Below are 23,749 nucleotides of genomic sequence, written 5' to 3'. Positions count from 1 at the left end.
GGGGTATGTGAAGTTGAGGAGAAACAAGGCCTGCTCAGGGGAGCCAGGCCTAATGAGCACAGCAACTCTTCTTGATAGGTCTTGCCCCTATGGGGCAGCAGTTGTGGAGTCTAAAGATCCCTGCATTCCCACAGCTGTCCAAGTCTCCTCCTCTCCCGGGTCCTTTGCAAGAAACCTGAGACTACATCGCCTGTTCCTGCTCCTCCCTCTTCTTACCTCTTCTGGTCCTGGGAGACTGGGGGGAGAGGAGCTTGTCAAAGTAGGAGAGGGAGACCCTGGCTTCTTCACTGGCCCGGCTCTTCTGCCTCTTGTCCTCCCTCCTTTCCTGCTTCAGCTTCTGAACTTCTCTCTGCCACAGACTCTCCCCGCTCACTAAACCCTGTTACCCCTTCAGCTTCCACATCTCTTTTTCCTAGTTTTCTCCCCCTGACCACTCACTCATCCCACCCGCCACTTTCCGGGCTCTGAGCCTTCTTCCCTTGGGGGTTCCTCAGCTGGTGCCACCCACAATTCTTCTGGGTCCAGCCAGTCCAGGACAGATACTATGCAAAGTAAAGCAGGCAAGATGACCCAGATGAGGGCAGCACAAGCCCACCAAAAAATCATTGCATGTTTTTGTTGTTGTTGTTATTTAGTCGTTTAGTCGTGTCCGACTCTTTGTGACCCCATGGACCAGAGCACGCCAGGCACTTCTGTCTTCCACTGCCTCCTGCAGTTTGGTCAAATTCATGCTGGTAGCTTCAAGAACACTGTCCAACCATCTTGTCCTTCGTCGTCCCCTTCTCCTTGTGCCCTCAATCTTTCCCAACATCAGGGTCTTTTCCAGGGAGTCTTCTCTTCTCATGAGGTGGCCAAAGTATTGGAGCCTCAGCTTCACGATCTGTCCTTCCAGTGACCACTCAGGGCTGATTTCCTTCAGAATGGATCGGTTTGATCTTCTTGCAGTCCATGGGACTCTCAAGAGTCTCCTCCAGCACCATAATTCAAAAGCATCCATTCTTCGGCGATCAGCCTTCTTTATGGTCCAGCTCTCGCTTCCATACATCACTACTGGGAAAACCATAGCTTTAGCTATACGGACCTTTGTTGGCAAGGTGATGTCTCTGCTTTTTAAGATGCTGTCTAGGTTTGTCATTGCTTTTCTCCCAAGAAGCAGGCATCTTTTAATTTCGTGACTGCTTTCACCATCAGCAGTGATCATGGAGCCCAAGAATTATTGTGGTGTGTGTGCGTGTGTGGACTAGATTGCTATTTTTATACACCCACAACAAATTGTGAAGAACACGGACCTAATATTTTATTTTGCAAGGAAAATCGATCATTTAGCCCACTTCTCACATAAAGTTTTAAAGGCCATTTCCCCCCATTCACGTTAGTCCCACATAATGCAAGATCACCACAGAATACAGGAGGGAATTCATACCATCATCTGGGTCCTGTGGGTATAAACGCTTTCCCTTAATCTCATCCATTATTTCATAGATCATTTCTGTTTCGCCTCGAGAAGATGCCGCTGTAGAATAACAAGACACGCCATGGCGCCATTAAGAACACACATTCAGTAGACAGATTCTACAACACGTAATCCACATTTGGTGCTGAGGGTTGCTGCGGAGCCCAGCTGGCCAAGAATGCAATACTACACTTTCAAAATGCCGAATGAGAATGTGACTGCCGTAGCAACCAGTCATTCCACCTCACAAGGTTTTGGGACAGTCAAATGCCAAGAAAGCCCTAAGAACTGCCAAAGTGCCCGGCAATCTCCTGTTAATAAGAGGGGCCGAATTATCAACAGCTTTCCCACTACACGCTAGTAACACACATAATAGTTTTATACCTTAATTCAGTGTTTCCCAACCTTGTGCCTCCAGCTGTTTTTGGACTACAATTCCCATCATCCCTTGCCACTGGTCTTGCTAGTCAGGGATGATGGGAGTTGTAGTTCAAAAACAGCTGGAGGCACAAGGTTGGGAAACACTGCCTTAATTAACAGTATTGGCCAAATCCTCTAGAGAAACTAGTCTTCAAGAAGACTCCAATAAGACTCCAATTTCTCCAATAAGTGGTACAAACACCATACATTTTGGATGCAATATTTTTATTTAAAAAATTCAGCCTTGCGGCAGGGCAGCATCACTCAGATGCCTTTTCGGTCAAACAGATCTATGCTGTAGCTTAGGAAGAAGGGTCAGAATGCAGGAGTCATGTGGGGGAAGATTCCTGTGTTTAGCGCAAAGCCAGAAGGAGCTTCCAGTGCAGCACTTTGGAGGGTGCGGTTCAAACGTCAAAAGACTACAGAAACAAATTGACTAGATATTGTTCTAATTTAGGAATCACGTACCTGGTTTATAAAAGATGCCAAGAAGATGGTCAAAGGTTGCAAGGCTAGGCTCTAAAAACAAAGAGAGAGGCATATACTGAACCAGCCAATTCTGATGTTGTGGCCAAGATACAAAAATCCATTAATTCATATTCTACTCACTTGAGTACCCCCTAATAGAAACAGAAACTGCTCCCAGAATTCCAGTTTTGTTGAGCAGGTAGTGCATTTGGGGGAACTACATGAATCTCGCGTATGCAGTCCCTACATCAGGGTTCACCAACCTATGGCCCAGGGACCGGATAAGGCCTGAGGGACTCGTTTATCCAGCCCGTGGCAAGCCCCGCCGCTGCCCACTCTTACTGGCGCGGCACAGGGACCCACATCTGGGTCAGAGGAACACCGGAAATAGCTTGTGCACATGGGCCTCCTCTGACCTGGATGTGCGCCGGAAATAGCGTGTGCGCACGCATATGGACGCGCACTCCGCTGCCCTCCGTGTGATCGTTGCTCGAGACACTGGCCCGAGGCAAGGAAAGCTTGGAGACCCGTGCCCTACATATTCACCACTTGAGAAGCTTTGTTGGGACAATCTTAACAGACAGCTGAGAACCTACCTATATTTAGTGCCTTCATCTCATTTAGTGTGCGAAGGGCCATACTCTTGCCAAAGGCACCACACCACCGTAGAGTCTTCAGGACAGAATTAAAAGTGAGCAGATTTGGCTGTATCTTCTGTTGAGCCATTTGGTTCAGCAAATCCTATTAACCAAGATGAAACAAAGCAAGCACTGGACTGAAGCTTTTATAAAGATGCAGGGATTTCTCTCCACTGCCACCCGCACACACACAAACCAAGAGTTGAAATTTAGGCCTCTTTATAACCCACCCTGAGTCCCTCGACCACCCTGAATATTGCCCAATAACGAAAGGGCGGGATACAAATTCACTGAAATAAATATTTGGCATGGCAAAGATACATAAAAATTAGTTATTACTCCTTACTTCAACAAGTTCCCATCTTTCAGTATACTTTTCCCGTACTTCTGAAGCTGCTACAATTAATGCATTGAAGGTGTGCACATCAGCTGGAAGAAATGAAAAGTTGTGTTTTAAGCAACTGTACTGAACAGCGTGTGCTTTCTTCGTATTTGGCTTTAGACCCCACCCCCCGATTATTTGTAAAGCAGCTCAGTGTAAGGCGAAATTCTCTTGCAAGCCCGTTTCCAGGAAGCCAGCCACACGCCAGCGACACCGGAACGCAGATAGCTCACAATCAGCTCCCATGATCTAGCTGAGGTCCGTACCCCTGCGCCAATCATCATTGCTGCAAAAGGAAACCCAGTGTGTCAGAAAGGCAGGCACCACCGATCCAAGCACCACCCAAAGGGAGAAAAATGTATGTGCATGAAATATGGCCATATATTTCGGGTAACATGCCACGACACACAGGGGGAAGGGAATGAGAAGGAAAGTCCTACTCATAATTTAAAAAATAAAAAAAAATATTTGTACCCTGCCCTTCCCGGTCGGAGCCAGGCTCAGGGCAGCTAACATCATAAAACTAACACAGTATACAAAGAACATAAGAACAGGCAATCAATTAATTATAATACATCTTAAAATTAGTTCAGAGTAAATTAAAATCTGGACAGGTGGCAGTCCATGGGTAAAATTGAGAGTGGTTAATATTCTCCAGGGCCAACTGTTACCACTGGTCTTATAAAGAAAGGACCTGTGAGCGGGCCAGGAGGCCTCCTTAATGCTTGTTCTTATACAGAAAGAAAAGAATCAGACTGAACCCTGACCAAAGGCCTGGCGGAACAGCTCCGTCTTGCAGGCCATGCGGAAAGATGTCAAATCCCGCAGGGCCCTGGTCTCTTGTGGGAGAGTGTTCTACCAGGCCAGGGCCAGGGCCGATAAGCCCCTGGCTCTGGTCAAGGCCAATCTAATCTCCCTGGGGCCTGGGATCTTCAGGGTGTTATTATTTGCAGACCTTAAGGTCCTTCATGGGGCATACCAAAGCATAGTAAGCTGGACACTGAGGTCCAGCTCTGAGGGCCTTCTGGCGGTTCCCTCCCTGCGAGAAGTGAAGATACAGGGAACGAGACAGAGGGCCTTCTCGGTAGTGGCGCCTGCCCTGTGGAGTGCCCTCCTGTCAGATGTCAAGGAGATAAACTACTATCTGACTTTTAGAAGACATCTGAAGGCAGCCCTGTTTAGGGACGTTTTTCATGTTTGATGTTTTATCGTGTTTTTAATATTCTGCTGGGAGCCGCCCAGACTGGCTGGGAAAACTCAGCCAGATGGACGGGGTATAAATAATAAATTATTATTATTATTATTTGTAATGTGGGAGTGTGGTTGCTCACGAAGACAACAGCCAGGACTTCTGCCTCTCTTTACAGGTTTTATTGAGTGCAAAACTTATGTACAGTCTAGAAGTCCAAAAACCATGTCTGCCTTAATCGCTAGCAGATTCCGGAAGTGCCTTCTTCCTGTTTGCCCTCCAGCATAAAAGCCCGGGAAAACCCCCTCTCCTCCTCTTTTCCTTACGTGAAATTCCCTGGTGAAAGCTATGCGACAGAAGAGGCACATCCACTTCCCTGGGAGTGGTGTCTTGGCTCCCCTCAGCCTAACCGAGCCTTTGCCTCATCCCCCACCCCCTTCTCTCGTCGTCCGTGTCTCCTGAAAGCTCCCCCTCCCCGGACTCTGACAAAGTGCAGCTGCTCAACTGAGAAGCTGTCCGTACGTTACCTGTCTCTCCCCGCTCCCCTGAAAGCAGACCCCGACATTATTATTATTATTATTATTGACTTAATATGGGGTCCTGCTGGATCAGAACAAAGGCCTATCTTGTTAGGATTTTTAACCACCCGTGCTGCTCCAGCAGTGGCACAACATTTGCTTATATCATTTGAGTGTCTGAGAGCGTGAGACATGGGTAAGAAAGGTTTCAACAGGTATGGAAAGTTCTCCTTTTGAGAAACTGTTTCAGAGAAAATCTTCTGTCAAGCACAGGTTTTCGGGTCTCACATGTGGGTAGAAACACCACAAGTTGCAAAAGGTGCACAGGGCATTTTCATGGGCTATGAGGAAGGTCAGCACAGAGTTTCATTGCCTGATTCTGACACAGTGATTCTTACTAGGAATGCAGAATGCACTACACGACAGGAGAGAGAGGTTCTCCACAGTTTCCCCATCAATGCCAACACAGATGTAGATTCTGACATTGAGAGTGACGCTGAAAGCACCACTGAAAGTTCTAGTATAGATGACACTGTTGGGCATCCTGAAGCCAACCATGGAAAGCCCCCCAAAGGCATTCTCCCCACATGCCATTCTCACCATGTAGGAAGAATACTGCCTTCTGAAAGTCCATGAATTTGTCCAATCTTCTTTTCATGGAATCATAGTTGGAAGGGACCCCCAAGGGTCATCTAGCCCAGCCCCCTGCAATGCAGGAATCTCAGCTAAACGATCCTTTTAAAGCCCTCCAAGCTGGTGGCCGTCACTACATCTTTTAGGAACGAAGTCCATTATGTGACGTACTTTTGTCTGCCCTGAATCTTCCAGTGTTCAGCTTCAGTGGATGGCACTGGATTCCAGCATGAGATGGAAAAGCGAGACAGAGAAAGCTTCTCTCTGCCTGATTTCTCCACACCATGCCTTATCTTGCACCGCATGTACTACAAAGGCAGGACCGAGTCATTAGGTGTACAGTTTCAACAATGCGATGCGTGGAATATATGTATATTTAAAAATCCTAGAACTTACCCTTAAGCCTGTTATTCAATAAGTCAGTGTACATGTCAAAAGCTTTTGCAGCTGCTCTATGCTGGAAAGATATGGAGGGGAAGGAGTTAGATTTTTAGAATTAGAATAAATTTAGGAAAACCAATCTATTAATCTGGAGAAATAACATAAGCAAGTGCGGAATCAATAATGTTACAACTGTACCTTCACCATTCCTCTGATCATTGTACAATACGAATGAGCATTTTTCTCTGGCATTAGGTTAAATATTCTTTCAGCGTTATTGTTCTCCCTGTTAATTGGAAAACATTACTTGTATCAACATGATGTATATCAATATACTTTTGCACCTACTCAAAAGAATGCACACTGCGATTTATTTTTTTTGTAAGCCATATCAGTTTTTTATTAAAATCCAAACTTAGTTGGATTGCACCCATTGTTGCGCAACATACAATATGACCTTAAAATCAGGAACTGCAAAGACTATACATTTCAGGCAACATGGGTAAAAATCTGCAAATACATGGCACCAAATCTGCAAATTTAGACACCATGGCACAGATGGTCAATCAAGTATGAGTATAGACATGTTTCTGCTGCTCTACCATGTACCTGAGGACATGAAATGGCTGTCCTGCTGTACACTCAGTATACACATTTTTTGAGTATATGCCAAACAGTCTTTCACAATTCCCCCAGAAAAGTATCCTTAACATTCAGCTATCACATCTGCACCTCTAGGGCATTTCAGGAATGTTATACATGTTCTTTTTAAAAGTCTGCTCACATTTTGGTCACAGTTCCGTGCATCAGAATTGCATCTGATTGCTTGGAAATCAAAAAGACGTTTGGAAACTTGATGAATCGTAGCATGAATTTTGTAGTTTTTACTTGCTATGGATTTTCCAATTTAAATGAAGTTGTATTGTTCCCACGCCATGAGATCTTTGGATAAAGGGAAGACTATAAACATTTTAAATAAATAAAATTGAGAATTTACTCTGAGGATTAAGCAGTACACCATGCTTATACTCAGCTACCTACCACTATGTGGTCTGAATATTCCTTGCCCCACAATTAATCTTTTTTTAAAAGGGCTAAACAGCATAGAAAACATATTCTGGACTACCTAATAAGAGTACAGATGAAAATATAACAAGGAACTGGTGTCATTTTTCATACCGCCACTTAAGCCCACGGTTCCCATTCTGCCAGTTTCTCCTTTTTTTCCTTTCTTCTGAAGCTTCCTCCTGCAACATGATTTCCAGGATCAGTCTTACTAGCATGCCAGAATCACCTCTGCAACCAAAAGCTTAAAGGTAAATGTCAGGGAACTGACATCAGAGCGAAAAGCGGAGGCAGGGCTCCAGAGCGATGCCGGAGAGGGAACCAGTCGGGGGGAAGGAATTCAGCGTGACACCAATAGAGAGGAGATGGAGGAATCGGTGTCAGGGCTCCAAGACCCTTCAACCGAAACCAGCGGAGAGAGCGCTGGCACGCCCTTGCCATCCCCTTACTTGCGCAGACACGTTCCGCGCAGGGAACATAGGCGGAGACTTGGGGTCAAGCAGCTTTTATGCTGGAAGAGATTCAAGAAACGCCCACTGGCAGATTCTGCAAGTGACTAACAGGTCACGGAGGGCGAGCTCTAACCCTGAACATGTTTGAGCAAACCATCTAATCGAAGTGGAGGCAGTTTACGCACGAGTAACCACACTATACCATTACAGTAAAGGTAAAGGGACCCCTGACCATTAGGTCCAGTCATGGCCAACTCTGGGGTTGCGGCGCTCATCTTGCTTTATTGGCCGAGGGAGCTGCCGTACAGCTTCCAGGTCATGTGGCCAGCATGACTAAGCCGCTTCTGGCGAACCAGAGCAGCGCACAGAAACGCTGTTTACCTTCCCGCCGGAGCGGTACCTATTTATCTACTTGCACTTTGATGTGCTTTCGAACTACTAGGTGGGCAGGAGCTGGGACCGACCAACGGGAGCGCACCCCGTCGCGGGGATTCGAACCACCAACCTTCTGATCGGCAAGCCCTAGGCTCTGTGGTTTAACCCACAGCGCCACCCGCGTCCCTAACCAAAAGCTTAGAAAGCATTTTATCTAAGTTAACATGCAGGACTGGCACAAATCAGACAGCTACATATCTTGACAGCAGTTTTAATATTCCCCCCTCAAGTGAAAGTTGGCAGGAGTTCCTATGGAAATGTGTGAAAAGGTGGGCGCTTTCTTCCCTCTCAAGCACTCCATCTCTGAGATTACAGACACATCACAGTAATTTAGAAATACCTTGATCTTATTTCAAGTCCTATTTACTGTAATGTTATATACCGTATTTTTCACTCCATAAGACACACTTTTTCCCTCCTAAAAAGTAAGGGGAAATGTCTGTGTGTCTTATGGAGCGAATGTGTGGTCGATCGCTGGTTCCCTTTCCGGCCCAGCCCCCTTGCCCAGGCCTCCATTGCTGAATGTTCCCCAGCGACATGTGACTGGCTGATTAGATTAACCGTGTGGAAACTGTAGAAACGGCTCCCTTTCCTTAAAAAGCTGCAGAACTGTGAGTTGAACCCCATAAAAACTTGGAGCTGATCCTCAAAAAAACGGGGCTTTTCTCCTTTGCAAAAGAAGCTGCACAACTGTGAGCTGATCCCTCCAAAAACGGGGCTTTCCCCCTTTCCCCCTCTAAAAACTAGGTGCATCTTATGGATCGAAAAATACGATACTATCTGGGTGAAACAACATCCACCCTCTACCATGCTTGCTTACCTGTTGTTCCAATTTGCTGTTATTTTCAGTAGAGTTCAGCTGATCAGGTTCTCTATCACCATAAAAACATAGGAGATCAAGAAGGCTGTTTGATGTCTCCAGAGATACAGAAGTTCCTGCAGATTGGGGGGGGGGGGAGGAAGTAAAGTGGAAGCCAAGTTTCTAGCTAGCTCACATGTGCATTTACATCACTTGGCGCTCAATGTCTTTGAGCAGAACGTGTGAACTGTCTTTATGGACAAGTATCAAATTTTTTTTGTATCAGGCTATATAATGTCCTGTGATGTAACAGCTGCAAATACGATGCAGTTATCAATATATGGACGTGTATGTGAACTATTCTTCAGAGCGTGATTTTGGTAATAATGCTCAATATAAAATCTAAGCAGTTTATGTAAGAATAAAAGTACAGCAACGTTCAAAAAATGCCCTAAATCAGTAATCACTTTTAAATGCCTCTTATGAATCTACCCAAGATTTCCTGGACTCTTAACTTTTTTTTGCCTTGTACAGTGCTCAGTTTTATTTGTGACATCCAGTCGTGTTGCGTTTTTATCTCATGTTAAATCTAGCTGTTAGGAAATTTTATCGAATATTGTTAAGTTTTTACTGTTTATGTAAACCACTTAAGAGATTACAGTGGTACCTCGGGTTACATACGCTTCAGGTTACAGACTCCGCTAACCCAGAAATAGTACCTCGGGTTAAGAACTTTGCTTCAGGATGAGAACAGAAATTGTGCTCCGGCAGCGCGGCAGCAGCGGGAGGCCCCATTAGCTAAAGTGGTCCTTCAGGTTAAGAACAGACCTCCGGAACGAATTAAGTACTTAACCCGAGGTACCACTTATTATATTAAGCAGTATAATCTTTGTTTATAAAACAGAGAAACATGCATTTCCACCTAATTATCAGATGGAACTGCATCTCTGCTGCAGAATCTTCTATGAGTCAGAGCTTCCTCCCTGGGCTGTTGGAGCTGACTCTCGTAGGTTTCAGCTCTGGTGGCTGATGGAGAAACTGTGAAGATCTGAACAAGCTGCCTCCCTTCCTCCTCAGTTCTCAGATGGTGTAACAAATGAATTCGCCTTTTTGTCAAACCTAGTGTTTTGGAGAATTTTTAGCAGAGAATAGTTCTACACCTCAGTATAGGAAACACCAACCACATTTCATAACAGCTTCAGCCAAGTGCTCTAAGTAATTTCACAGTGCAATCCTATGGAGTTCAGTAGGCCCTTCTGCCAAGAAGGGTGTGCAGGATTGTAGCTTTGGCTAGTACCTGCTTGGATGAGTTGATCATACATGTCCACCGAAGCTTTTAGTTTTCTTAAATGGATCTGATACTTAAGTGCATCCTCACCCACTTCTTCAAGTTGCAACGGCAATTTTTCTGGCATGAGACACTAAAATAAGGGGGAAAGAAGGCAATTGTTTTCAGATGATCTAAAGAAAAGGGAATTCATAAGTGTTTCCTCTAGCGTCTAATAAGCATTTCTTTGGATCTACAACAAAATCTGCGACAAATCCACTCCACCTTCCACAAACACCAGCCCCTGGTCTGTCTTGAAAAAAATGGAGGAATGATTGTGCCCTTTATTGCCTTTTAATTTGCTTTGTTTTCCATTTAAGTCCAGATTAGCATTTATAGCCAACACAGCAATACAGTGGTACCTCTGGAGCTCCAGTCGGATCCTGAGGAATTCGCAACCAGAGGTTCCTGTTTTGCACATGCATGCAGCACGGTAGAGAAGAAGAGGAGTTTGGATTTGATATCCCGCTTTATCACGACCCTAAGGAGTCTCAAAGCCGCTAACAATCTCCTTTCCCTTCCTCCCCCACAACAAACACTCTGTGAGGTGAGTGGGGCTGAGAGACTTCAGAGAAGTGTGACCAGCCCAAGGTCACCCAGCAGCTGCATGTGGAGGAGCGGGGACGCGAACCCGGTTCACCAGATTATGAATCTACCGTGTAGAGCGCTTCTGCGCATGTGTGCACAGCGAAACCCGGAAAAATACTTCCGGGTTTGCTGCGTTCGCATCCTGAAGGATATGCAACCAGAGGTGTGCGTATCCAGAGGTACCACTGCACTTGATGAGGCAAAGTCCAGGGCAAGTGTGTGCATGATGCTCTCTATCGTACTCCTGTCACAACTCATAGAAAAAGGTTTGTCTACGCAGGATGCTTCTACAGCAGATTCAAGTTCAGTTCTGCTAACTGTGTTCAAGACAATGGAATAATTTTACGAAATGCTCAGAGGACACAGACGTTTTTCTTAGCAACAAAGAATTAATGTGTATGATAACAAAAACACAAAGCTTACCGGTACATGAGGTTCAGCTATGTCATTCTCAAAAAGATTAGGATGTTTGTCAAGAATATATCTGGCTGCATTTTCCCCAGATTCTTTTGATAAGGAAAATAAACGCTAGAAAAAGAATGTATCCATATTATTTTCTTTACTAAAAGTAGAAGTTACCATTCACGATACTGAAGTTTCATAAAACCTACCAAAGGGCCTCTGAATCAAATATTTAGTCCTTTTTCTCTCATATTCTTACTACCATCAAGTCAGTTTTCCATTTTAAAGCTTTTACTATCACATTTCAATCATTACATATATTGTTTTTTTAGGAAGCAGCAATGAGGTCCTGCTGGTGTTTTTTGCAAAAGCAAAAGAAAGCACCTCTCTTTTTCTCCCTAGAAACCAGGGACAGTCAGTTTAATATGAGCAGGGCTTTTGATGAAAACAAGTGGTGTTGCTCAATTTATTTATGGGGGGGGGCGCTTGCCACTAGGTCTTGAACCCTATGTCAGGGAATTTCTTTTACATTTGACAATAATGTTAAGAAAGAGTCCGTATGAGAAATGGGTTGGGTGCAGGGGGGAGAGAAGTGATAAATATTTCTAGGTAGGGAATTTAAAGAGAGCTACCTCCCCACTGCTGCAACACAAAAGCAGTAATTCTGGTTCTGTACCCAGTGAAGCTAGTAGTGATGTATGGAAGTGAGAGTGGACCATAAAGAAGACTGATCGCCGAAGAATTGACGCTTTTGAATTATGGTGCTGGAGGAGACTCTTGAGAGTCCCATGGACTGCAAGAAGATCAAACCTCTCCATTCTGAAGGAAATCAGCCCTGAGTGCTCAATGGAAGGACAGATCCTGAAGCTGAGACTCCAATACTTTGGCCACCTCATGAGAAGAGAAGACTCCCTGGAAAAGACCCTGATGTTGGGAAAGATTGAGGGCACAAGGAGAAGGGGATGACAGAGGACGAGATGGTCGGATAGTGTTATTGAAGCTACCAGCATGAGTTTGACCAAACTGCAGGAGGCAGTGGAAGACAGGAGTGCCTGGCGTGCTCTGGTCCATGGGGTCACGAAGAGTCGGACACGACTAAACAACAACAACAACACCCAGTGAAGCTGTCCTGTTACGTTCATGGGCTTCTACATGCACAATGAGACTTTATCTCCCTCTTCTCTTCCCAAATCTGCTCCAGACAGTTGAGGGAAAACCCAGAACAGGTTGGGAGGAACGTGGAGAAAGTCCTATTGTACAGGCAGAAGTTCTTGTATTAATGGGGTGACTTTGGTGGATATAAGCCTCTGAAAATATATCACAGATGTTTAAGGAGTATGTCTTAATACACAAATATTATATAGAATGTGCAGGACAGGCAGACAGGCTGTCTACTCCATGCACCTGAGGCCCCAAAACAACTTGTGCTGCTGTGTTTTGTCACATGAAGAGTATTTTGGAGTGGGGGAGTAATCTAAGAAGTGAACTGTCACAGAATTCAACACAAAACCAGCATTTCATCTTCAGACACAGTCCTAACAGTCCCCTTACTGTCAGTTTGGGTGACAAAACGGGAAGTCCCAACCCTAAAAACACACTTACAAGAATTTAAGTAGCAACGGAACCTTCCATGCATACAAAAGTGCTTGTAACTGTGGACCAGCCTACTAAACATTTTTTTCTAGCAAAATCATTTTTAAGAGAGTTACTTACAAACTCAGTAGTGGTTCTAGGAATAAGATACGGGTCGTCTTGAAACATGTAGTTAGGAGCTGTGGGATCCTGAATAAAGGAGGAAGCGTTTAAATTGTAGCTTTTGCACCGACAAGATACGTGACAGATTCATCTTCCTGCATTGCTGAGGTTAAAAATCGTGTCTAAACATTTTGCTTTAACACACACCAAAAACCTCTTCAATAAGAAAGGACTACTTTTACTATGCATTAACCATACATTCATTACACCAGAGGTTTTCAACCTTTTTGAGTCCACAGCTCCCTTGACCAACTATTCTTTCTGCGGCACCCCTGTGGGACTCGGGAGCCCAGTTATGTCACCCCTTGCCTGCAGAGCTCGCAACCTCTCACCCTTTTCTGAACATCCTGTGGAGTGTTCCCTCCGCCTCCTCCCCTCTCCTTAGGAGTCCTCTGGGCAGCTGCTTCTGCTGCCCCCGGTCTCTGAGCTGCCTCCCTGCCCCAAATACAGTGGTGCCCCGCAAGACGAACGCCTCGGAAGACGAAAAACTCACTAGACGAAGGAGTTTTTCGTTTTCTTAGCCGCTTCGCAAGACGCATCTCCCTATGGGCTTGCTTCGCAAGCGCGTCTTCCCTGCTGTCCCCGGACCTCTTTTGAAGCGAGGGGCGGCAACGGGGAGAAGATCGCTTATCCCCGTTGCCGCCCCTTGGTTCAAAAGGGGTCCGGGGACAGAGGGGAAGGCGCACGCCTTCCCCTCTGTCCCCGGACGGTCTCCATAGGAACGCATTGATTGATTTTCAATGCATTCCTATGGGAAACCGTGCTTCGCAAGACGAAAAACTCGCAAGAAGAAAAAACTTGCGGAACGAATTAATTTCGTCTTGCGAGGCACCACTGTAAAGATGCCTCCTCATACTGCCCCATAGGGGCCTGGGAAGCACCCCCTGGCCAGTCCCAGAGGCACCGTTCGCCTGCGGAGCTTGTAGCCAGGGCTGCTGCAACAAACAGATGTGAAAAGCCTTCGGGAGGCAGAGACGCAATAGAAAATCAGAGGAGGGAGGGAAGGAAAGAGGGACAGAAGCGAGTATTGCCCACGGCACCCCTGACCATCATTCAAGGCACCCCAGGGTGCCATAGCACACTGTTTGAAAACCACTGCATTACACTATTTAGGGTGCCTTATTCATCCATAAAAAATGCACCATGAATTTTTCCAGTTGGCACTATTCAAGGATTATCCTTGTATGCTGCTCTGTTACTGATTTTTGCAGGAGAGCAGAAAATACAGTGGCACCTCGGGTTAAATATGCTTCAGGTTACAGACTCTGCTAATCCAGAAATAGTACCTCGGATTAAGAACTTTGCTTCAGGATGAGAACAGAAATTGTGTGGCGGCAGCGGGAGGCCCCATTAGCTAAAGTGGTGCTTCAGGTTAAGAACAGTTTCAGGTTAAGAATGGACCTCCGGAACAAATTAAGTACAGTGGTGCCTCGCAAGACGAAATTAATCCGTTCCGTGATTCTCTTCGTCTAGCGGTTTTTTCGTCTTGCGAAGCAAGCCCACTGACAGTTTAGCGGATTAGCACTATTAGCGGTTTAGCGGCTTTTAGCGGATCAGCTGATAAGCGGCTTAGGGCTTAGGAAAAGGGGGGGGAAAGGGAAAAAACCCCGCAGGAACTCGCAAGACATTTTCGTCTTGCAAAGCAAGCCCATAGGGAAATTCGTTTTGCGAAGCGCCTCCAAAACGGAAAACCCTTTCGTCTAGCGGGTTTTCCGTCTTGCAACGCGTTCATCTTGCGGGGCACCACTGTACGTAACCAGAGGTACCACTGCATGAGCTCTTGTGTGCTCCAAGCACATCATTCTAAACTGGTGCAAAGGTCCATTTGAGATCACTTTTGCACTCTTGATCTCGAAATTACTTTGTTGGAATAATATGCTTACTTCAGTTTGGATAGAATAATATGCACACATCATGCCCTCTATCAGACAGGAGCATTACATCAATATTTGAAAACTTGGTGGGTGGTGGGGAGTGATTTTGCACTGTTGGGAGAGTTTTACATGGGGGGGGGCAAGCATTGTATCATTTCAAAAAAGCACTTACCCTCTTTACAGTTGATGCAAGAGCTTGAAGAACTGCTAACTTATCCCTAAATTTAAGAAAATTAAATATTCAGTTTTCAGTATATAACTTATCATACTAAAGTGTTTCCACTATGTAGTAGTGAAGCACAGTATATGTTCTGCAGTTCCAGAAGGTGGTGCCTCCTTGGCTTCTGCCCCATATTATCTTGTCCCCCCTGCTTCTTAGTATCTTACAGTGGTGCCTCGCAAGACGAAAATAATCCGTTCCGCGAGTCTCTTCGTCTAGCAGTTTTTTCGTCTTGCGAAGCATCCCTATTAGCGGCTTAGCGCTATTAGCAGCTAAGTGGCTATTAGTGGCTTAGAAAAAAGGGGGAAAAGGGGAAAACTCACAAGACTCGCAAGACGTTTTCGTCTTGCGAAGCAAGCCCATAGGGAAATTCGTCTTGCGAAGCGCCTCGAAAAACGGAAAACCCTTTCGTCTAGCGGGTTTTTCGTCTTGCGAGGCATTCGTCTTGCAGGGCACCACTCTATCTATGTCAGGGTTGGGGAATTTTTCTGACTCCACCGGCCACAACCTTTACAGACTCTGCTTTGTGAACCAAATGCAAGAGATAGGCATGACTCTGTGAATCTTCCCCTTCCTCCAGTCCCCAATCTCAAGTGGCTTAAAAGAAGAACTGGAGGAGGCTCACAAAACCTTTTCCAAGGCACCTTGTGCTTTCCTTTTTTAGCCTCTGAAATCACAAACTAAAAGCGAGTAGGGGGCAGACTTGGGAAAGGTTTTGCAAGTCTCCTTCCGCTCCTCTTTTAAGACAGTGATGTCAGCTGAAGGGCAGATGGTCATGGTTTGCAGGGGGCAAATGGTCTTGCAGGCCAAATTGGGAACCCCTGGCAGGCCAAGATGGTCCCCATCCGTTTTACAATAGCACACTCTGGTCAGTGACCAAAATAAATCAATTCATTTTACAATAGCTATACTTGTTTCCTCTTAACCTCCAATAATAAGCGCTGCTTATTACCTTTGACTCCTTAAATGGTTTGGGAACAGGATACCCAAGAGATTGTCTCCTCCCATACAATGTTCCCAACTTGTTAAGACAGGGATGGGAATCTGTGGCTCTCCAGATATTGAAGGACTGCAACTTCCATCATTTTCTGGCCATGTGGCTGGGGAAAATGGAGCCGGGGTCCAACAGCATCTGAAGATTCCTCATCCCTTCTTTAAATTTCTCTAAATTTCTCAAATAAAGCATTAAACGAAACTACTCACCAGGTTTTCTTTCTTGGAAGAGAAATAATTCCTTCGTCAACTTTGAAAAGAACATTATTACAACTACATTAGTAAAGGATACGCATATTTGAATAGACTGCAACTATGAAAGCTTTAATTCGGCAAACAGTTATTCATATGCATAGCCACTTTAGCTGAAACACTGCCTGTAACAAAATCAAACTTTCTACAAATAGCCTTATCCTAATTGCATTTACTCAGATAGAAGTCCAATTTTTTTTTAGTGAAGACATTTCCCCACAGAAATAAGCTTTAAATCACGCACTTTTCTCAAGGAAGCACAGTAAACTTTTCGCTATCGTGAAGCGTTGTTTTTATGAGCTCAAAATTAGTGACAAAAATATTTGTACCTTCAAGATTAGGTGATTTTTTCTGAAGGGCTGCATTTCCTGAGCAGGGCCTATGGAAATCAAATGCATCCATGAAACATGGATTCTTAAAACCACACACAGAGTCACTAACATTTTTGGACAAGTAGGCACATTTCAAATCTTCAGAGAGTGCTGGAGGTACCAGGCACAAAAAGACTATCATGAAGGGTGTGTGGCATAACACAAAACTACAGAGACAACCACCCCAAACCTCATGCTTACTATGGGAAGTCAGCAATGTCTTGTTGGTCTTTATTATGGAGATGACTCTCTCTCTCTCCGAAACACAGAGACACACACAATGATCCTAGCAACAGGGAGCATTCCTCAGCACCCAGAAAAATATACAAGATATATTTTTCTCATTTCAGAAATCACTGGTGAAGTACCTGCACCTTATGCCCCATAACTTTCTTTGCAGGAGGGCTAGAGACTTGGTTCGAAGTTCTTACCGACATCAATTTTTGTATCGGCAAAAGTGTATTGGATATTGCAGAGTTGGACTATATTAACCTCAGGGCTCCTTCCAACTCTGCAATTCTATTATTCTAATACAGTGGTACCTCAGGTTAAGTACTTAATTCGTTTCGGAGGTCCGTTCTTAACTTGAAACTGTTCTTAACCTGAAGCACCACTTTAGCTAACGGGGCCTCCTGTTGCTGCCGCGCCGCCGAAGCACGATTTCTGTTCTCATCCTGAAGCAAAGTTCTTAACCAGGCGTAATATTTCTGGGTTAGCGGAGTCTGTAACCTGAAGCGTATGTAACCCGAGGTACCACTGTACAAAGAAAGAGACCCCACCACAGAAAATACCCACACCTTTGAAGTTGCAGCAAAGAAATAAAATATCGTTCAACTGCCCACTTCCTCCGCCCCTTCTCAACCCCAAAGCCAGCTAGATATAGACGCACCTTCTCCCTGCATCCAGACACTTAGGGTGGGGGTGGCCTTATTATTTCAACATCAGAGCGTCTGCCTTGCACGCAGCAAGGTCCCAGGGGTGTCAATCCAGGTCATCTCCAGACAGAATCATAGAATCGGAAGGGACCCCAAGGGTCATCTAGTCCAACCCACTTGCGATACAGGAAATCCCAACACACAGTCCTGCAGCCAATGTGAAACCACACCAGACCCTGCTCAGGTTTGCAAATGCCCTAGCCTAGTAGCAGTTTTATTAATGGGTCACTAGGGGGGCTAAAGGGACACAGGTGGCACTGTGGGTTAAACCACAGAGCCTAGGGCTTGCCGATTGGAAGGTCAGCGGTTCGAATCCCCGCGACGGGGTGAGCTCCCGTTGCTCGGTCCCTGCTCCTGCCAACCTAGCAGTTCGAAAGCATGTCAAAGTGCAAGTAGATAAATAGGTACCGCTCTGACGGGAAGATAAACGGCGTTTCCGTGCACTGTTCTGGTTCGCCAGAACGGCTTAGTCATGCTGGCCACATGACCCGGAAGCTGTACGCCGGCTCCCTCGGCCAATAAAGTGAGATGAGCGCCACAACCCCAGAGTCGGTCATGACTGGACCTAATGGTCAGGGGCCCCTTTACCTTTAGGGGGGCAAGGACAGACTCCTGCCTGAAACCCATGGAGAGCCGCTGCCTATCGGAGTAGTAGGCAACGCTGAGCTGCGCGGGCCAGTGGTCCGATTCAGAATAATAAAACAGCTTCCTGTGCTCCTATGGGATTGTGGGCTTGAGCCCCACATTGGACAAAAAAATCCTGCATCACGGCGGGTTGGGCTAGATGACCATTAGGGTCCCTTCTGACTCTATGCTTCTGGAGCATGAGACTCTTAACCTCAAGGTCGCGGGTTCGAGCATCACTTTGGGCAAGAAGAATCCTGCATCTCAGTGAGATGGGCTAGGTGACCATCAGGGTCCCTTCCGCCTGAGACTCTTAACCCAGGCACCCCCAAACTCGGCCCTCCAGCTGTTTTGGGACTACAACTCCCATCATCCCTAGCTAACAGGACCAGTGGTCAGGGATGATGGGAACTGTAGTCCCAAAACAGCGGGAGGGCCGAGTTTGGGGGTGCCTGTCTTAACCTCAAGGTCGCGGGTTCGAGCGTCACGTTAGGCAAAAGGCTTCCTGCATCGCAGGGGGTTGGGCTAGATGACCACCAGGGTCCCTTCAGACTCTACAATTCTATGAGGGGGCGCTCCGGCCTCTCCAGCCTCCCCGGGCGCTTCGTCCTCGCCGTTGCTAGGGCGGCCTGTCCGTTGCCAAGGAGGCCTGCCCGCCTCCACTCCCACCCGCTGCGCGTTTGCTTCCCGCCCTCCGCGCCCTCGCCTCACCTGGCGCCCCTTCCCGCCCCCGAGCCCGGCTGGCCCGCGTGCGGCACCGGCCTACGGCGCGGAAAGGCCAGCCGCCTCAGGCACCGCGCCGCCATGTCCACGCTGCGCCGCCCTTCGCGGGGCGGAAAGGGAGGAGAAGCCGGGGAGGAAGTGGCGCTTCGCTCCTGCTCCTCCTCCATCTCCTCCTCCCCTCTTCACACGTGCGGCCCTCGCCCTCAGGCTCTTTCCCGTGTCTCTCCTCCTCCTGCTCCTGGCAGGGGCGGCGGGCGGCGACCCCTCTTCCCGGGGCCATGGCGGCGGCGAAGGAGGCGCCGTGGCGGCGGCTGACGGGCCTGTCGTTCGGGATGTACACGGAGGAGGAGATACGGTACGCCCCGCGGCTGGGTAGCAAGACTGTTGGAAAGGGACCCCCGAGGGAAAGGGACCCCCGAGGGTCATCTAGGCCGACGCCCTGCGAGGCAGGATACTTTTTTTGCCCAACGTGGGTCTCGAACCTGCGAGCCTGAGATTGAGAGTCAAGGGTTGTAGATGCACACGTGCTACGCGTGATCTTAGCCGAAAGGCCGAGAAGCGAGGATTGGAGGGGACCACGAGGGTCATCTAATAAATAATAATAATAATAATATTTTATTTATACCCCACCCTCCCAGCCAAGATCTACTCCAATCCCCCTGCGATGCAGGAATCGTGTGCCCAACAACATGCTCAACTATGGGGTGCTTAGTAGCATATCTGACTCTTTGTGCTTTTGGGGACCCCGCTCCCCCTTTGCTTATTCTAGATCACTTTGTGCCACTGCAGATGTGCCAACAGAGCTGTTGGTGGAGATATAGGCATTCTCTGAATGTGTTGTTGTTTAGTCGTGTCCAACTCTTCGTGACCCCATGGACCAGAGCACGCCAGGCACTCCTGTCTTCCACTGCACCTGCAGTTTGCTCAAACTCATGTTGGTAGCTTCGGGAACACTGTCCAACCATCTTGTCCTCTGTCATCCCCTTCTCCTTGTGCCCTCAATCTTTCCCAGGGAGTCTTCTCTTCTCATGAGGTGGCCAAAGTATTGGAGCCTCAGCTTCAGGATCTGTCCTTCCAGTGAGCACTCAGGGCTGATTTCCTTCAGAATGGAGAGGTTTGATCTTTTTGCAGTCCATGGGACTCTCAAGAGTCTCCTCCAGCACCATAATTCAAAAGCATCCATTCTTTGGTGACCAACCTCCTTTATGGTCCAGCTCTCGCTTCCATACATCACTACTGGGAAAACCATAGCCTTAACTATACAGACCTTTGTTGGCAAAGTGATGTCTCTGCTTTTTAAGATGCTGTCTAGGTTTGTCATTGCCTTTCTCCCAAGAAGCAGGCGTTTTTTAATTTTGTGACTGCTGTCACCATCTCTGAATGTAGTGCAAGCCAATTCAGTTGGGGAAAATGTGTAATATAATTTGTGTACAATACTACTCAGCTATGGGAGAGGTACCTGTTAAAAAAATTCTCGCCTATACAGTTGTGCTGCTGTTAACAACATGTATATATATATATACAAGGATGTAAAAATGGGCTGTTAAAATTCCCCTGCTCCGTTTACATCTTGGACCTCCTTTCTAGGTGTCAGAGTTTGTTGCAGCAGCAAACAGTAAAAAGTTGTTCCGGGAATGTTGCCTGCATTGAGGCAATTGAAGAATAGTTCTGTGTCACATATTTTGTTGTGGTCTTCCAGCTGGGAGTGCTCCAGTAAAAAAAGGCTATTGTATTGAATGAACAATCTTCTCTGTGCAAGCAGAATTCCACTAGTGCAATGGGTCTTCTCCTTCCTCTCCTACCCCCTGTACCCTCAAAATCTGCTCCAGAGAGTTGGGGGACAGCAATGTGTGATACAACCCAAAATATTTGATAGCTGTTCTTATGGGTAAAAAGGTTTGATACGAGGCAAAACTAGTACCATTTGCAAAACCACAAACATGTAGTGAGAACTCTTTCCCCTCTCTCCTAACTTCACGATTAAAAAAAGTTACTTGTTATCTCATGGAGTTCAGGGAAATGCAATCCAAAAATGGCTTTGATGCTACATATCTAACTTTGTTTTTGTGCATAGGAATCTGAGTGTAAAATCTATAACCAACCCACTTTTTCTGGATAATGCGGGTACTCCGTCACCAAATGGACTGTATGATTTGTCTTTGGGGCCAACTGACAACAAAGAAGTGTGTGCTACTTGCACGCAGGACTTCAACAACTGCCCAGGTCATCTGGGTCACATAGAACTGCCCCTCACTGTCTACAATCCTCTCTTTTTTGATGTAAGTATATTCATGACATTCCTGATTTCTCATATTCTAGATCTTATGGGGTGGGTGGTTGTGCTGCTTCAGTGTTGTAGTTACCGCAGTGTGGAGAATAAATGTATGGTGTGAACACTTCACATTGGTTAATTACCGTATTTTTCGCTCTATAAGACGCACATTTTCCCCTCCAAAAATTAAGGGTTGCCTTCACTGACGCCTCAGGAACGTGGCGGGAGCTCCTGCTGTGCTCCGGAGGCTTTGCGTTCCTTTTGCTGAAGCCTGGAGAGCGAGAGGGGTCGGTGCGCACCGACCCCTCTCACTCTCCAGGCTTCAAAGATAGCTGCCTCCAGAGCTCCCGCTGCGCTCCGGAGGCTTCGGGTTCCTTTCACTGAAGAGTAGGTGCCCCTTCAGCTAAGGCACAGTGCCCCTTCAGCTAAGCGGGAGGAGAAATGGAAGGGGCTCCATTTCTCCTGCCGCTTCGCTGAAGGGGCGCTGTGCAGAGAGGGGGAGATTTTTTCCCCTTGTTCTCCCCCTCTAAAACAAGGTGTGTCCTATGGTCAGGTGCGTCCTATAGAGCGAAAAATACGGTGTAGTGTTCTACCTTTCCAGTTTTTTGGAAGGATTTTAACAAGATTAAATATGAAAAGCGCTTTGAAACGTTAATGAAATATTTAGTAGTGTGATAATAAACTATTTTATCTTCTTCAGAAATTATTCCTTTTGATACGAGGTTCGTGCTTGAGCTGTGGCCACCTGACCTGTCCACGGGCTGTGATTCATTTACTGCTTAACCAGCTGAAGCTTCTGGAAGTAGGGTTGCTTCAAGCAGCCCATGATCTTGAGGCCATCCTAAGCAGGGTAAGTTTGGCTCCTCTTGGTTTTTGTCTGAGAGCATTCAGCATGTTCCTAATTCAATCTTTATTTTAGTTTTTAGATGACAATGCAGACGCACCAGGTGCAGATGTGGAAGAAGTGCTGAGTTTGCACACAAAGGAATTGCTCCAAAATAACCAATGCAGAGAACATGGTGCACATGTAAGTAAGACGAAACCGTATTATAGACCACTATTTATGGTGCTTTGAATAAGCAATCTGCTCTTGCTTCCATGTCTGAGGTAAAGGAACCCCTAACCATTAGGTCCAGTTGTGGCCGGCTCTGGGGTTGCGGCGCTCATCTCGCTTTATTGGCCGAGGGAGCCGGTGTGCAGCTTCCGGGTCATGTGGCCAGCATGACTAAGCCGCTTCTGGCGAACCAGAGCAGTGCACAGAAACGCCGTTTACCTTCCCGCCGGAGCGGTACCTATTTATCTACTTGCACTTTGACATGCTTTCGAACTGCGAGGTTGGCAGGAGCAGGGACCAAGCAACGGGAGCTCACCCCGTCGCGGGGATTCGAACCGCCGACCTTTTGATCAGCAAGTCCTAGGCTCTGTGGTTTAACCCACAATGCCACCCGCGTCCCTTTCCATGTTTGAGACAAGCTTGCAATTCCTCTTTATTAAAGTGCCTACCGTTTTGAGGTTATCTTAGAGTAAACACTTTTCTGGACTAGTTCTTGAAAAATTTGCAGTGGCAGATTTACTCACATTATGTTAAATATGAAATGAAATTAATGAAAGCATTGCTTTTTTTTCCAAATTCCTACATCACATAGTAATGCAACATAATAGCCGGCTAACAACTGTAGGAGAACATATCTTGTTGCTTGTTTAAAGAAAATTAGCTTTTAGTAGAAGCCAAAGTGAATTTTGGATTACTATATCTGTTCCTCCTATTAACTCAGGTATGGTTTTCCATACCATTATCTCTTGAATAACTTTCAGACCATAAGATCACAACATATTAAAGTGAAATATAGTTCATCTGAATTCTTATGCACACTTACCTGGCACTTGCAAAGGATTTCATTGTTAGTAGGGCAGGTGAACAGACGCTTGGGCTAAATCACTACAAACCTACAGGTAAGGATATACAAATTTGATGTTGCAGGGGCTGAGTTGCTTAGCTAACAATCAATCAAATGGTATCCTTGGATAAAATGATGAGGAAGGGGATAATGAACACAAGAGCTACTGTTTTTGTAATATTTTGTTGTTTAGTCGTTTAGTCGTGTCCGACTCTTCATGACCCCATGGACCAGAGCACGCCAGGCACTCCTGTCTTCCACTGCCTCCCGCAGTTTGGTCAGACTCATGTTTGTAGCTTCAAGAACACTGTCCAACCATCTCGTCCTCTGTTGTCCCCTTCTCCTTGTGCCCTCCATCTTTCCCAACATCAGGGTCTTTTCCAGGGAGTCTTCTCTTCTCATGAGGTGGCCAAAGTATTGGAGCCTCAGCTTCATGATCTGTTCTTCCAGTGAGCACTCAGGGCTGATTTTTTTGTAATATATCTGTAGTCAAATTGAGAAGATGTTGACCTCCCAATCTGGACAGCCTAGATCAGGCATGAACTCTGCAAAAATGATATACCTGGGAGACAAAATGTTGACAACAGGAAAAAAGGCACCTTGGGTCCATTGACAGACCAGTGCATCAAAGAGAATTTAGTATATACTAAGTGTACTATGTGGCTAGTCTGAGTATGCATCA

The 23,749-nt window shown here is 46.3% G+C and overlaps 2 protein-coding genes across 2 annotated transcripts in view; one reads left to right on the top strand and one right to left on the bottom strand.

The window, feature by feature from the left end:
• Positions 1–19,079, bottom strand: part of PTCD3 (pentatricopeptide repeat domain 3) — a 28,015-nt gene extending 8,936 nt beyond the window's left edge. Inside the window, exons 1-15 of the mRNA XM_079949552.1 lie at positions 18,886–19,079; positions 16,574–16,623; positions 16,203–16,242; positions 14,952–14,997; positions 12,864–12,932; positions 11,172–11,276; positions 10,131–10,254; positions 8,855–8,970; positions 7,262–7,329; positions 6,281–6,368; positions 6,098–6,158; positions 3,326–3,408; positions 2,938–3,082; positions 2,342–2,392; positions 1,424–1,513 (exon numbers count right to left, since the gene is read on the bottom strand). Of these exons, the coding sequence (XP_079805678.1) occupies positions 1,424–1,513; positions 2,342–2,392; positions 2,938–3,082; positions 3,326–3,408; positions 6,098–6,158; positions 6,281–6,368; positions 7,262–7,329; positions 8,855–8,970; positions 10,131–10,254; positions 11,172–11,276; positions 12,864–12,932; positions 14,952–14,997; positions 16,203–16,242; positions 16,574–16,623; positions 18,886–19,064 (1,315 nt within the window). The 5' untranslated portion in view covers positions 19,065–19,079. The remainder of the gene's footprint in view (positions 1–1,423; positions 1,514–2,341; positions 2,393–2,937; positions 3,083–3,325; positions 3,409–6,097; positions 6,159–6,280; positions 6,369–7,261; positions 7,330–8,854; positions 8,971–10,130; positions 10,255–11,171; positions 11,277–12,863; positions 12,933–14,951; positions 14,998–16,202; positions 16,243–16,573; positions 16,624–18,885) is intronic.
• A 49-nt stretch (positions 19,080–19,128) lies between these two features.
• The window catches only part of POLR1A (RNA polymerase I subunit A), a 43,765-nt gene continuing 39,144 nt past the window's right edge, over positions 19,129–23,749 (top strand). The window contains exons 1-4 of the mRNA XM_079949249.1: positions 19,129–19,252; positions 20,972–21,176; positions 21,870–22,019; positions 22,089–22,196. Coding sequence (XP_079805375.1) covers positions 19,176–19,252; positions 20,972–21,176; positions 21,870–22,019; positions 22,089–22,196 — 540 coding nt within the window. The 5' untranslated portion in view covers positions 19,129–19,175. The remainder of the gene's footprint in view (positions 19,253–20,971; positions 21,177–21,869; positions 22,020–22,088; positions 22,197–23,749) is intronic.

The sequence above is a fragment of the Podarcis cretensis genome (assembly GCF_951804945.1).
Source record: "Podarcis cretensis genome assembly, chromosome: 13".
NCBI classification, from domain to species: Eukaryota; Metazoa; Chordata; class Lepidosauria; order Squamata; family Lacertidae; genus Podarcis; species Podarcis cretensis.
This window is presented reverse-complemented; position numbering and strand designations above follow the sequence as displayed.